Source organism: Lampetra fluviatilis, chromosome 3 (assembly GCF_964198595.1).
Source record: "Lampetra fluviatilis chromosome 3, kcLamFluv1.1, whole genome shotgun sequence".
In the NCBI taxonomy this organism is placed as follows: Eukaryota; Metazoa; Chordata; class Hyperoartia; order Petromyzontiformes; family Petromyzontidae; genus Lampetra; species Lampetra fluviatilis.
Window position 1 is genome coordinate 3,308,964 of NC_136277.1, and position 15,526 is coordinate 3,324,489.

Sequence of the window (15,526 nt, forward strand, 5' to 3'; positions counted from 1 at the left end):
CTACCTTCCACCTCGCTTCTCCTGCACTCAGCAGCTTTGATCTCAGCGACTCTGCACACAGCGTCTCTGCACACAGCGTCTCCGCACCCAGCGTCTTCGAACACAGCGTCTCCGCACACAGCATCTCCGCACACAGCGTCTTCACAGTCAGTGTCTCTGCACACAGCGTCTTCGAACACAGCGTCTTCGCAGTCAGCGTCTTCGCAGTCAGAGTCTCCGCACACAGCAACTCTACATCTCCACCGCTGCCCTCACCTACGCTCCCTCAGACCCGCTCACCCGTCTGTCTCAGGCGGGGGGATCAGCCAACACCCGCCCGGTGACGGCGTGAGGGTTGAGGTCCATTGACGGCTCGACCGGCAGCGGCGAGATGTCTTCACTCTTGTCCCCGACAACAACTCCCTCTCCGCTTCCGCACACACCCTTATATCACTCTGCTAATTGTCCAAGACCACTGTGCGTCTCTTTAAGCTCACACCAGGCCGGCGCCTATCGGCCCATCAATCAACCCTTATCTCCCTGGCAACACCTCCGGTTTTGACGTGCACAACCGGTCGACCCCGTTTGCACCCGCTTCGCCCCCTACAACTGGCAGTCTGTCTGTGCAAACCTCACGTTGCACACGCGGCACCTGTTTGCCCTCAGTTGCCCTCGGTTAACTGTGCACAATGCATATTTCACTCCTCTACACTAGTGACGAATTGGCATGTTCTGTTTACGTGACAACCCTTACTAGTTGGCTGTGTTGGGTGGTGGCGCATTTTAACGATACATTTATATATTTACGCGATCTAACCTAAAAAAACCTCTTATGGATGTAATTGGTCGCGAAAGCCTACGTATTAAACTCACATTAAGCCAGTCCCTCTTGGCAACCAGGCCCTCTGCTCAAAACTAGTAATGTCTACATGTTCCCACCAGGGCCCCACATTCATCTGACATGCATTTTCCTTTTGCGATGGGTTTTCTCATCAATTATTGAAAGTGTCGGATTTGAATTATTGTTTCCGTTGGGCAAGTGCTAATGGGAGGTGCCATTGTGTAAAGGTAAGCCCTCCTCTCATATGCGCTCCTAGAGGCAAAAGGCAGTGGTAAAGATTTTATTTGGGTCTTTCGGTAAAGTCACGTAGATAGGTTCAAAGAAAAGAACAAAAAACAAAAACTACGACGTTTCGATCGCAACACACCAAAAGACCCAAAGAATATGAATTCCTGCAGTCACGAAAGCTTCAAGGCAAGTGGTAAACATTGATAACCACTTGATTTAGTCCTAAGGAGTACAACACTAGTATACAGTTCTCTTTTGTTTCACTGCTGCCTGTTGGGATGGCCACATTTTCAACTATTTGTAAGTTGGTGGTTTAATTATACAACCTTCCTGGCTGGTGGCTTAGAAAAGGCTGAAAGCATTCTCCATGCAATCTGGTGGTCATGTGACATACATGCAAGGCGCGATGTCCATTGCTCCTTCTTGCTGTTTGTGAGTACACCTTTGTGTGTTTTTTTAATCTGTTGCATATATACAAACATATAATCCTACTTTAACTTAAATTATTATTAAACGCCTCATAAGCTTTAAGCATACTCTTAAGTATCTCATAAAAATGACTAATGCCCAAATATTCTTGAATATATTATTTCTCTTCACAATATATTAATTCACCAATATATAAACAGTAAACACACTCAACAATACACAATTTATTACACCAATTAGCAAACACTTGCTATGTGATAATAATTACACAAACAATATATATACACACACACCCATATAAACGTAAATATAAAATTCACATACACACTGATACATAGATTCAGATATCACATGAATGCACACATATACCCTTTCACCCACGCGTATTATGCACACATTTTGTAAGGACGCGAATCCACTTGTACAGTTATACATCACATTCAAACAACCCTTCGCCTATCTCCCCATGACCACTTTGCTACATACCCCTAATACGTGGCTCTTTATCCCTGATTCCTCACCGTATCAGGCATATCTCCAACTTAGCATCTCTACATGAACTTATAGAACATCTAGGTTAGCCAACTTATCCCAGTCTGCTAACCCCCCCCCCCTCCCCATCAAAAACTCACAGGTTTCACACTTCTAGCCGTGAGGTGCTCAATTATTTGATATAAATGTCCTTACCCAAAACCAAGCCTATCTGCTCCAAGACAAAGAGAATAGGTCAGTTCATGTGCTGGAGTGAGAAGGATTGTGGCATCGCAAGTCTGCAATGGGATGGTGATAATATGGGGAGGCCTTCATCCAAAATTGGATGATAATGATTATGAATAAGAAACGGCAGTTTACATTCTTTGGGAAACACGCAATTAGATTTGTCACCTACCACAAGGTGATTCAAAGTGCAGGTCCAGAAGGATCTTGTGCGGAGTGGGATTTTTGGTGCCACAGATTTCGTTCCCATTCATGAGGACATCTGAGCTGAGGTCCAGCCACTCACCTGGTCCCTCCTGCTGAACAAACAAAGAAAACCAATGACCACATCAAGGAGCACGACAATTACTCACGAAGGCAGCCATAGATAAGCTGTATCTGTTTTGTTAATTATTTTAAAAAGCCTTCTATGATAGTTGAGTTGCTTGTATTTTTGTGGGAACAAACATATTTGACGTGTTATATATTTTAAAACAATTCAGCCTGTATTTGCAAACTACAGAAAATATCTCAACTATAGCAACAACAGACAGAAACTTCCATTGAAACGACATCTGTTCATATGAACACCTTAAAATAGAGTTTGATTATCCTAGATGCAGAGGTGTTCACATGAACACCTCGCACAATAAAACTAGTTTAGATATCATTCATCACTGATATTAGCCGTTGCTGGTAATAAAACTAGTTAAAAACTAGTTATTATAATATAATATTATAATAACTAGTTATTATAATATAATATTATAATAACTAGTCAATTAATATGTATACATGTGGGAGGAAACTGCAGTACCTAGAGAAAACCCTTGTGCATGAGAGGGCAACACTCTATCCCTGTACAGATGGAAACAGATGGCGATTAGCCCACTTCCTGTACTGCCTTCTCCTGGTGAGCCAGGGTCTGGCAGCACCATGCCCACAAGGAGTTTTACAACATCTGTGCGATCCACAAACTCTCGCCTCCACAGTGGTGTGCACGAACATCACCTGGCTAAATGTGCATCGTAGAATGCACTAACCACTACACAACCACATAAGTTTGTGTTAAATGTTGGTGGTTAAAATGTATGGTGGATCCCCACAGCTAAAGAGTTCACTTTAGTGATGAGCAAAAGGACAATATCTGTGCAAATGTGGAATAGGGAATTTATACAGTGTCATGACAACTGCATAACTTCCATCGCCGGACAATGGCATAGACGTAAATATACATGTACACCTTTTCATCATTGTCCTATATGTGACTTAATACATACAGAGTTTTGTCAATCAACATTTCTTCTATAATACAGGTTTTTTTGGGTTAGATCGCGTAAATATATAAATGTGTTGTTAAACCCAACGACAATTATTAAGGTTTTTCTCGTAAACAGAACATGCCACTTCGTTACTAGTGCAGCACACCGGTGTTTTGGAGAGAAAAGCCACAACATTTACAATTTGAGTACGACGTTTAGCCAATAATTATAACTAGTTTCATTAGGCGACAGCCAGATTTGTGGAGAAATCCTCCTGTTTCGTTGCTTAAATAGAGTGGTAGATGTGATGGCAGACACACTTAGGAGAAGCTTGTGGAGCTACAATCTGGCTTCAACCGAGGACAGTCCTGCACTCATACTGTACCATTTTTCTCATGCCATCTGTTAAAGCAGAGGTGTCGGGAATTTCAACAAGACCTACATGCCTGCTGTATTGACCTGGTCAAGCGCTAAAATACCGTATTTCTTAATGCTTTTGGGGTCCCAGACTGGGAGCTCATGATCAATAATGATCTTCATGATAGTAGGCAGACCTGGGCAAAGCTGCATATCTGGCAGAGGCATTTCTTGTTCGCCTTGGGTACAAAAGGGATTTCCTCTGGACACTCTACTATGCAACATCATTTTTGACCACATCGTTTGAGATGCTTTCCACAGATGTACCAGAGGAATTTGCATCTGGTATAAATACAATGGGATCCTGATGAATGCACGAGTATGGTCAAAGGGTATATAAGGATTGTCTGGTAATTTAAACTCAATTTGAGAATTAGTTGGGAAACTTTTCTGATGAACCTTGAGCCTACCACCAAGAGGTGGGGCCTTGTCATCAACCCTGCTAATACAAAGCAGGTGTCATAATTTCTGTCATAAAACACTACACCACCTCAACTATGCATAAGCAATGGGGCAGGTGTGGAAAGAGTGGAGGAGTTTCCATACTTGAGCAGTATGCTCATGCCCAACTCTGGTTTGACAGCAGAGGTCTTGCTTGAAATCACCATATTTTAATCATCCATAATAACGTTTTTATTTTTTATCGGCTGCATAACTCTTAGGGGAAGCGGCCTTTCCTGCCGATTCATGCAAAGATCCAGGTCTTCTTGGCCACAGTCATGCAACCTCTCCACTATACTTGTGGAACATGGGTCCTTTTAAAAGAAACATCTGCATCAGCTTGAAACGTTCAGGCTGTCCTGCCGACAATCCATCTTGGGTTTAACCAGACTGGATTGTATGAGGCGCACCAAGATCCTTGAAAGATCTGACCATAGACCATAAACTCCTCCGGTAGGAAAAGTTACATTGGCTGGGTCATATAGCCCCATGCCCAGCCACCTCATGCCCAAGCAGCTCGTTTGGCTGGATAGAGTGGACTATAAAAGTGGATGGGCTGACGTGGTATGAGAGGATGTAGAGCTAATTAGACCATCCAATGACTGTTATCAGTGGTGTAAAGATGGAGGAGACTAGGAAAGGATGCTACTTAGCTATTAGAAGCAGTCGTCTTTCAACAACAAAAGGTGGAGAAAGATACACCGCCAAGCAGAGTGCCAGGTGGCTAAATCACAGCAAGTCGGAAGCGCAGGTGGTGCATCTGCCAGTCATCTCAGTCAATTAACCCAAAACGTGGATCCCGTGACCTCCTGCCAGTGAGCCTGACACTCGCGTTATGGTGATGTTATCGCCAATTAGTGGTAAATGGTGGCTGTTGTTATTGTTGCATGTGTGCATGGGCTCTGCAAAACAGACCTGTCATGGATATGGTAAACCATGTCCCCAGTGAGATTTTAGTATTTACAACTCAGCCTGACCCTTCTATGTTATGGTCAGGCTGACATTGTTTTTGTAGTGTTTTTCCACCACATGGCAAGATGGACAATTGGTATTAAGTGTCAATGAATGATATTGGATGCTGCACCCATTCCTCAGCCACAGTTTGAGGCATGCTCCCAGATTTGTGCTGTCTTAAGCCAGATAGACTTAGCTGTCAGTGATCGGCACTGCCACTCAAGCATTTTAACTGGTGACATTGGGCTAATTCAGGCTGCAAATATTCCACTGAATTGTATAAAAAAGTGATATTAAAGTTCGCATGAATCACACTCTTCATTTGAATAACATAGTAGATAAAACATATGTATACCTCCCCTATTGTGGTTACATTTTAAACGAATGATGTGCACATGCTTACCTCATTAGACTGCTTGATGGTTTTAAGCTGGACCCATATGGTGCCCACCATTGTGTCCCAGATGAGGCCCTTTTCCCAGGCCTCCACCAGAAGACCACCCTCCAGGTGGTTTATCTCACTGTACAGACACATACAATTGGCACTATTGTATTATCAATGTTAATTTAAACCAACAAATGATGTGAGAATATGTCATCATAGCAGACCGAATACAAAGTGTCTGATAGCTCATTCGACTTGTGTAAGTTAAACAATCACATTTTTTTTTCTAGATTTGAATATTTCGTGACTGCAAGGATTCATACTCTTAGGTTTTACCGGTAAAGTCACGTAGGTAAAAATAAAATAAAAATAATAGAAATAATAATAGAAATAAAATTATAAATCACGACGTTTCGGAGGCAACACAAGTCTCTGTCATCAGGTGGGACCGTCACAGCTAGATTTACTGTATCAAGTGAGGCAAAAATTCCAAGATACAAGCTCTTAAATACAAGTTAAGGGGGGAGGTGCTCTGCAAACCCTCTGGCTACCATCAAAGGTTTGTACACGAAGCCATCCAGATATACAAACGCAGACATAATTTCAACCGTGATGATGGGTACAAACTGAGTAATCATTGGAAAGATGTTATTAACCATGCAAAAAAGATTTAACTACACATTTTTGGACCATCTTATTTGACAGGTACTATTCTACTTTACCGAGTGTTGACATCCCCAGCGTTTAACAGTACTCTCCTTTTTTGTATTTGGATTGTCAACCAACACTGAGTAAAACAATAACATGTGCACCTGTTGTTCTCTTTTAGCCCCGACCCCCCCCCCCCCAATACATTCCATTCATTGGCTACCACATTCAGAAAAGCCCCTCCCCCCTCCTCCCCTCTTAACTTGTATTTAAGAACTTTCTTTCTAATTATAAAAATACATTTTCTTAAATATTCCATCATCCTCTTGTACACCTATTTCATAGTAGCGACACTGGGTATACATTATTGAGCCTGACTCTGCAGCCTTCTTTGTTAAATTCTGCAACCATATCCTGTTGCTCATTTGCATTCGTTGTTATACATTTTTTAAAATATATATACCCATTACTATAAATAACAAGAAAACTGAAAACGTGTCAACAACTCTGCCTTAACAGGAACAAAAAATATTAATAATAGGTGATCATTGCCCAAAATATCACTTAAAATATGTTTCCAGTTAAGACAATGTTATCGACGAATGTGTTATGTTGTTTGTGCTTGTGCAACACTGCCAATGCTGTATCACCAAATCATTAATTTCTATGCATGTGAAGTATTGGAAAATGACGGCAGGAAACTCCTTGACGGGAACACACTTCTTTTATTAAATCTTGACTTGTAACGATACAACGCGTGGCCTCTCTTCTTCACAATGCGGTCACCATACAACGGTACAACTCGTGACCTCTTCTCTCCGCCCTACGCTTCTCTTGACTCTCTTAGATTCTGTGCTGCTGGCTCTCTGTGCCTCGTGTAGACTCCGCGCCTCGGCTACACTCTTCTCTCGTCTCGTGTAGACTCTGCGCCTCTGCTACACTCTCCACTCGCCTCGTGTAGACTTTGCATCTCTCTCTGGCTACACCGTATGCATACTCGGCTCGTGTAGACCTTTCTCTCTCTCTGGCTACACCGTATGCATACTCGGCTCGTGTAGACCTTTCTCTCTCTCTGGCTACACACTATACATTACTCAGCTCGTGTAGACCGTTCTCTCTCTCTGGCTACACACTATACATTACTCAGCTCGTGTAGACCGTTCTCTCTCTCTGGCTACACACTATACATTACTCAGCTCGTGTAGACCGTTCTCTCTCTCTGGCTACACACTATACATTACTCAGCTCGTGTAGACCGTTCTCTCTCTCTGGCTACACACTTATACCTTACTCTCCTCTACTCTCCATTACTCTCCTCTCCTCTCCATTACTCTCCTCTCCGGGCTCTATCTCTGCACCTTCGTCTTCATTCTTAGATGGTTCCACTTCTGCCCCCCTACTCCTCTGTGCATCACCTTATATATCTCTTCTTCCCGGGAGACGGAGCGGATGCGGACCTCAACGTCGGCACCGCTCCTCAGTTACCCAATCACCACGCGCTATCTCTACGATCCGTTTCCGCCCAGCGCGTGTTTCCACTCCCCGACCAATCACACCGCGCTGCCACCCGATCACTCCCTCTCAGCGCGTCACCGGCACACAGCCAATCAGCAGCACTACCCCCACCCGCGCACTGACGCCTGCTCCTCCCCGTCAGCGCGCGTCACCACACACACACCCGTACATACGCGCTGGCACACGACGTATACACCCAGCGCGTATCACCACTACACATGTGTAATGTAGCTCTCAGAGACACCATCTTGTTCAGGTATATGTGTAGTGGCTGTGCTTGTCACTGTATGGTGCCGGGGCTTCCGAAGCCACGGCGGGTAATGTGTTGTCATTATGGGCAAGCCCGGGTTACGGGATGTAGTACCAGCCCTAGCGGGGCTTGGGTGAGTGCTGGTTAGCGCAGAGGCACCGCGAGCAGCGTGCGGTGCGGGCTCCCAGTGAGGGAGCGAGAGGGAGTGTCAGCCAGCCATGATACGCTGGTTGACCTGTTGTCACGTGACCGGATAATATTGTAGGGGGGCCACCAGTGGACCGGGGCCAGGAGGCGGTCATGAGGTCCAAAGGAGCTCTCGGGAACCTTTGAGAAGGAGCCCGAGAGACCTGGAAGGTGGGCGGGGCGAAGGGCGGAGGCGGGGCGAAGGGCGGAGCTAGCCCCAGCCCGGGGGGATATAACAAGGGCCCCGTGAGGAGCTCGAGGTTCTTCGTGTGCTGGTGTTACGAAGATCCATGTCGGAGAGAAGAAGCCTCTAGCCACGCGGTCCAGGACCCCGTTTGTGGTCCAGACCGGGACAGCGAACCGTGTCTAGTTCTGCCGTAGCGTTGTTAGATGGACATTCGAGACCCGAGTGTAGATTGTGTTATGTTACGTACTGTTGTGTAAATAAATAGTGTTTCTCCTAAAATAACGTCTCCGACTCAGTTGGACTCACTACAACTAGTGTCAGAAGTGGCCAACTTGCTAGGCTGTAGCTAGCGGTAGACGAGTCATGTCTACACGTCGCAGAGTTCGTGTACGTGCGTCGGACGGTGAAGATGACGAGGAGCTGATTCTGCCCACAGCTGCCAAGGAAGGAGCGGAGACGCTCCCCGCGGAGCAGAGCACAGTCGGGGCGCAGAGTGCCTCGCCTTCAGTGGCGGAGCTCTTAAGGGATGCGCACAGCCATCTCGCTGACCTTCTCCAAGCGGCGTCCTCCATCCTCGTGGAGATGCGGTCCCGACCCTCGACGACGAAGGAGGGGGCGGCGGAGCCATCTGGACGGGGTGACCGGGCCGCCATTTCACAAAAGGCGGGAACGCCATCGCCGCTGCCTGTGCGCGCGGGCACCATTTTGCCACTGGCGGGAAGCGCGGAGCCCACCATGCTTGAAGCGGAGACGTCCTCGTCATTCGACATCCAGTCGCTCCACCGTCGGCTGCCCTTTATTAAAGAATTTGTGGCCGCCAGGGGTGATTGGGTGGCATTTAAGCAGTGATTTCTCACAAATGCCGACGTGGCGGGGTGGTCAGAAGCAGATGCGCTGAAGGCGCTCCCCGCAACCCTTGACGATGATGCTTTAGCGGCGTTCCTCGCCATCCCGCTGTCCAAGAGGTCCACCCTCACGCAGGTGTTTGACCAGATGGCCGCCACTTTTGAGCCTCCGCTGAACACCCGTCAGAAGTTCGCCGTGAGGTGGAGAGGAGATGGTGAGTCGGCCCTCGCCTACAGGAGTGTGCTTTTAGCACTCGCGAATGGATCATGATGGCCTTGATGCCTTGGTCCTCAAGAAAATGTTGGAGCTCGCCAAGGATCTCCATACTGTGCTTCCCGCCGAGGACAGGGAGGTGTCTTCGCTCAAGATCGCGAGGTGTATACAGTCACAGGGTGTTGGTGGCGTGCTCCGCATCTCCCGCAGAGCCCGAGGCCCACGCGAACGGAGAGCCTGCGTCCGCGTGCTCGCTGCATCAGTGGAGCACTGATCGTCGGGGTGATGGAGATCGGCGGTGGGACGACCGGCGGCAGGCGAGGTCTGCTTAGTTCTGATCCAGCGACGGACGGGTCACCTGCTACAACTGCGGCCTGCTGGGACACGTCCAGTTGGGCTGCCGGGTTCCTCGACGGTGGGCCCTGGGACGTCCGCCTTCCTACGACTCCCTACCCCCTAAGGCGAGTCGCGGCCTGTGATTGGGGCTTCCCTTTTATCTCTCTCGGCGCGGCCTGGCTCCACCCTTGGCTGCACCCTACGTCCAGAATTTTCCCGACGGTTCTAGACTCCACCGCGCCTGTTCCCTCTCTGGCTCTGCCCTTAACCACACCTCTTTCGGGAAATCTCTAGACATTCTCAGCTACTCCCCCCATGCCCCCTCATTTACCTTTGGCCCACATTACTCACCCCGGCCCATCACGTGCTTAACACGGTGCCAGGGTGACTCGTCCTCACATGGCCCATACCACCAACCGCCCCCCACCACACTCTCCCAGTAGCCTGCTCTATGGTGATTCCTTGTGGCACTGGTGGAGGCTGCAATCCCCTACTCTGTCGGTAGGACTCATCAGGCTTCCTTCTGCTAGCACTCGGTACCATGCCCCTAGTGGCCCACTGAATGGTACTGCACGGTGTGTTGGCCTCTGCGCCTGTTTCAATGGCACTTCGCGCTACGCGCCGTAGTGATCCATTTAACATCACTACACATGTTTCAATTGTTACAGTAATGCTTTCCCATTAATGTAAAACTGTTCATTCTATAATCAAACTGCTTCAACTCAACAAAATATGAATGTATAATGAATTTAAAATCAACAGCATATCAGCCTACTGTGAAAGCAATGTACTGTACATACATATGGAAACAAAATTAAGAAGTGTTTTTTTTCAGAGCGAAGGTAGGGGGAGACTTCTGACCGTATGATAAAGATGTAAATAAAGAGCAAGAGAAAATCATAGGCGGAGGAGAAGAGGAAGGTTTTGATCCTGAACATAGATAACTGGGGACAATTGACATATATGGCTAAAGGGAATTCCAATGAGGACAGGAGCAGCGAAGGAGAGACCTCCAATTGATTGAGCAGAGGTTGAATTTAGATTTCATAAGAAGACATTGATTGCTTGAATGAGCAGCCCATTAACTGGAGTTGATTATATGAGATGGGAGAGTTAGCGACTATGTAGGGATGTCTTTAAGCAGCAATAGAGAGACAACGATTGATGGTGATGAAATGCTGTAAATGAGTATATGAGACTTACAAATTAATCTGTTTAAGGAATATGTTTCTGAATTTATGGCTAATCCTAAAATTCCAAGAACGACGAAGAGAAATACATTTTTGCATCCACAATGAATTCGGATTGATCTGAAAACAAGATACACCACTGTTGGATGTCACCTCTGTTTCTGCAAGAGATGGGTTATAATTGTGACATCACTTGTGCTCACACATGGAAGACGCATGTGTGAGCGAAACAGTGTACAGTACGTGTGATAGCGTATGTGAGGATGTATGCATGTGTGTATGTGTATGCATGTGGGAGCTTGTGTGAATACCAGTGTATAAGCGTATGTACGGAGAGTGTTGGCGTAGCAGTTATCCCACTGTGCTATAAACCGGGTGACCTGATTTACATCATGAGGCCTCCTTTGCCAGTAGCAAAATATTATAATAGGTGTTTTACCCTTTTTTCTGGCAACAAAACTGAAACCTTTTTACAAGGAATCATGTTCACATTAACCACAATACCTGCAGTCAGAATGCAAACATTATCAGTGTGTTTTTTGTTTGCATTCTGACTGCAGGTATTGTGGTTAATGTGAACATGATTCCTTGTAAAAAGATTTCAGTTTTGTTGGCAGAAAAAGGGTAAAACGCCTATTATACGGGTGACCTGAGTTTTATTTCCAGATTCGAATAACATTAGTGCCAAGTAATGCCAAGGGTACTTGGTGTAGTGTGTAAACATCAGCACTGGGAAAAAAAGGTGGCTGACCACACTACCTACTCTTGCACCATTCCAGTCTTAATAATAAGCGCTCACGAACAGTGCTTGCCCCAAAAGGCTATGTTAGCGCGATGGGGGATCGTTGTCTTTGTGTAACTTTAAGATATTCGTGTCAGCCTTGGTAGTGCACTCCTGTGATCGATTACTTTCACAATAGAGATTGGTGGGCCACATGCGGATTTATGACATTGGCAAAACCTGTTGGGCTGTGAGTTGGTGGCCAGCATATGGCAGAACAGAAATGAGTGTGTGAACCGATCCGCATGTATATTTCAGTGTATATTTCCCTTGTATTCATGGTGGGTTTTCTTCAGGCACTTCAGTTTCCTCAAATATGAAGCAAAACACTGATGATTTAATAATATTGGCATTCTAATGCTGGACCCCCGTGAAGTCTTGCAATTGGGTGGTGTTCCTGGATAAAGGGCATTATTCATAGAAAATTATTAAAAACATTATTTACGAAATTAATAAAATGCTTCAATTTAAAAATGCAACAAATAAAAAGAACAGATTGTAAAATAACTATGACATTTAAATGTTTCAATTATGAATTTAAACTAAATAAGTATTTTAACCTATTTAAAAACCATATAATTGGAGAAACAAATCTATAGGAGCCAAACTATATGAAAATACAAAATTCCTAAAAAGAAATACGAAAATGTCGATATAGTTGCGTGGAATGTGAATGTGCATTTGTGAAACAACCACGATAATCGACAGGGCATGGGTAGGTCTCCCATCAACGGATTGACAAAGGACTGGAAGGTATAATTTTATTGTATGTTTATGTACACAAATTATTTTACAAGTGTAAGTTGCATTTATGAAATTAAATATATATTTATGTACATGAGAAAAAATTCAATTATTATCTACAGATACTCAGTGTGTCAAGGAACCGTGGTTTTAAGTGTGGTCTCCAACTATGTCAGTAATGCTAGACTAGCAAGAAGATATTTAAAATATTAATATTATTTAATTAAGGCATTGCTATGTATTCGTATTATTGTAGTTAAGCAATGCATTATTTTATTTATACATGTACCCACATTTCAACATCAAGATTTAGTCATCTAACAGATTCATTAATTAAAAACGTTACATTATCCCTGTCATTTATTGAAAATGTTTCTCATTCCTCTACGTTTATTCATTTTAAATCGAATCTATATTTTATCATTTAATTTATATAACTGATCAAAGCTGAGTGGATATTTCATATCACTTGTAAAATAAATTCAAAGATATTTGCAGGTTTTGCGTTGCATATTAGATTCTCTAAATTTACAAAGTTTAATGTTGAAATTGTTGTTTCGGCGTCATATTATTTGGAGAGTGTTTGTTCTTCTCCACTGATGGGAAATGTATTTTATTTCCTGAACATCCATATTAGCATTGCAATCAATCAATTTAAATTGATCCAAGTGCATAATGAAAGACTGTCAACCTGCTTTTAAAGTATTAATAATTTAGGCTTCTGGGCAGACGTTCTGCATTATGTGCCATTAGGAAAACTGTCTTGCTCTATTAACATTCACATTGAACCAGTTTTAAATTGGTTTTAAATGTTTTTACACACGCATATTAAAATTATTCCTTTTTATGACTGATCACTTGTTTATAAAACAATGAAAATGTCAAATTAAATCAAATTATACTTTGAAAAAACCTCACCACATTCATCATTAACACTGCTTTTTAACAGCATTGGTGTTTGGAGCAAGAAAATCGCAACAGATCAGAGTCAGAAGGCAGAGACTGACTGACTCATCGTTGGAGATTGCATTTTTTGTGATGTCCTGCAAAATGTGGGACATATGAACTCGGTAAAACAACAATACCAAGATATGTGTTTTTATGTGTTTGTTGTTTTAATGTTTTTTACATAATTATGTATTCTCAAAAATGTAAACACTGAATGAAATGCAAAGTAAAACTATAAAAACGTAACAGAAGAACTGAATGTTGGAATTAAATTGTCATGGAGTGGCTGTGACGGCCCACTGTTCTTGGTCATTTGCTTCATGAAGTCATACCTACAGCACCTAATGAGCATTCGACAAGTTATGAACGAAGCTGTTCATCTGCACTTGTGTTTTCACAGTTTCAACAAAGGTCAAGGTGTCATTATGGCCAAAGCCACTTATACCACCACACCTCACAAATTCTTACAACCCTCTGCCATATCCCACAGTTGCTGCACAGTATACACGTAGCATTCAAGATCTGGCCTAACAGTATCCCATCATCTGGCCTTCGGTTTTTCTGTTGGTCACCGGACTGATCATTCGCATACCCGTCTCGGTAATCGACCCACCCCCCATCCTGAAAATGTGTCCTACCCAACTAAATATTACCTGGAATACTCAGTAGATGTATCCCTCTAAAGCTACTGCACTCCTTTATATCCCTCTTCTTATGTAAGTGTATGATAATTGCCTTATTCTCGTCTTTTGGCAGCTGATCCCTACTCCAAGCACCTTGAATGGCCTCGTGCGCAACTATAACATGCTACTGCCCCCTTCTCTAAGCACTTCAGCAGTAATGTCAAATATTCCCATTTGCTTGCCTGATTTAATCTGCTTCACTGCTGTTGTGACCTCTTCTAGGGTTACCTAAAATGTCTTCTACCATCTCCTTATTTGCACAAACTCTCGAATGCGCCTCAATGATCTAGCAAGTTGATAGCTTGCTGTCTTGAAAATGGTGGCTAAACTATGCCCACCACACCTCTAGCTCTTTCTCCTTCTCGTAGTGTTCTGTCCCACTGCTATCCCTAGCCAGCTAAAGCCCTATATTCCTTGGCATCTTCTTATCACATAATCAAACGACCATAAATAATAATTATTGCTGTCCTTGTTGTTACCATCTCCCATCGTCTCTCCTCGTTTATTCCAATAACACTGTGTAACAATTTTTTTTCATCCTGGATAGTAAGTATTATTTCCTAATTACTTATGCCTCAAAAGTACAGAAAATGCCTATTATTCCCCACAAACTTTGCTTTTGTGACCAGGACATTGATATTTAGAAATTTACCTATTTTCCAGAACATTCCATATATATTCAGTGTCGAGTAAACTTGGAGTAACTTCTATAACATTCTATAACTTTCCAGTAATATAAATAGTAGTATAAATATATGGGCCTTAAGCCCACCAGTTCAGTTTAGTTGCAGCTGCCGAAGGTGATACATATCTGCATTTTTCTGATATGTCATCAAGAGGCTGCAAGCATCCGGCAGATGCATTTTGCTATGTCTGCGGTCAATTTATCAAGACAAGAGCGAAAAAGTACTCTGTGGAAGCATTTGCTTAGATGTGTGAGGCCTACAAGGCATATTTCGGCATGCCTGTTGAGGATCAAGACAAACCCTGGGCACCTCATTTCACCTGCGAGCAAAACAAAAAAACTCTGGAAGGTAGGATGGACAATTATTGCTTGGAATTTTATTTTATAAAATTAGTTTAAAAAAATTAAATTGTAAAACTTTTAATTTTAAAATGTTTTACAATTTTAAATGTTATTGAAAAAATAAATACATGAAAAATGTTGCGAGAATCTCTTACACATTAGTCATGGGTGAAATAAATGTATTTTTTAGGATGGTACAGAGGGGAAAAGAGAGCCATGACGTTCGCTATGCCAAGAATTCGGCGGGAACCCACTGACCACTCATGCAACTGCTACTTCTGCATGGTGGACCCTTCCAAACGTCGGACTGGCAAGAATGCACCTGCTATCACGTATTCGA

At 43.8% G+C, this 15,526-nt stretch overlaps 1 protein-coding gene across 7 annotated transcripts in view; it reads right to left on the reverse strand.

Annotated features, from left to right (window-relative positions):
- Positions 1 to 15,526, reverse strand: part of LOC144951455 (protein unc-13 homolog B-like) — a 250,122-nt gene that overhangs the window by 216,049 nt on the left and 18,547 nt on the right. For 6 of the 7 annotated variants that reach the window (XM_078881780.1, XM_078881772.1, XM_078881789.1 and 3 more), the window contains exons 4-5: positions 5,651 to 5,768; positions 2,367 to 2,493 (exon numbers count right to left, since the gene is read on the reverse strand). In XM_078881780.1, coding sequence (XP_078737906.1) covers positions 2,367 to 2,493; positions 5,651 to 5,768 — 245 coding nt within the window. The remainder of the gene's footprint in view (positions 1 to 2,366; positions 2,494 to 5,650; positions 5,769 to 15,526) is intronic. The other variant, XM_078881764.1, reaches the window with a different exon arrangement.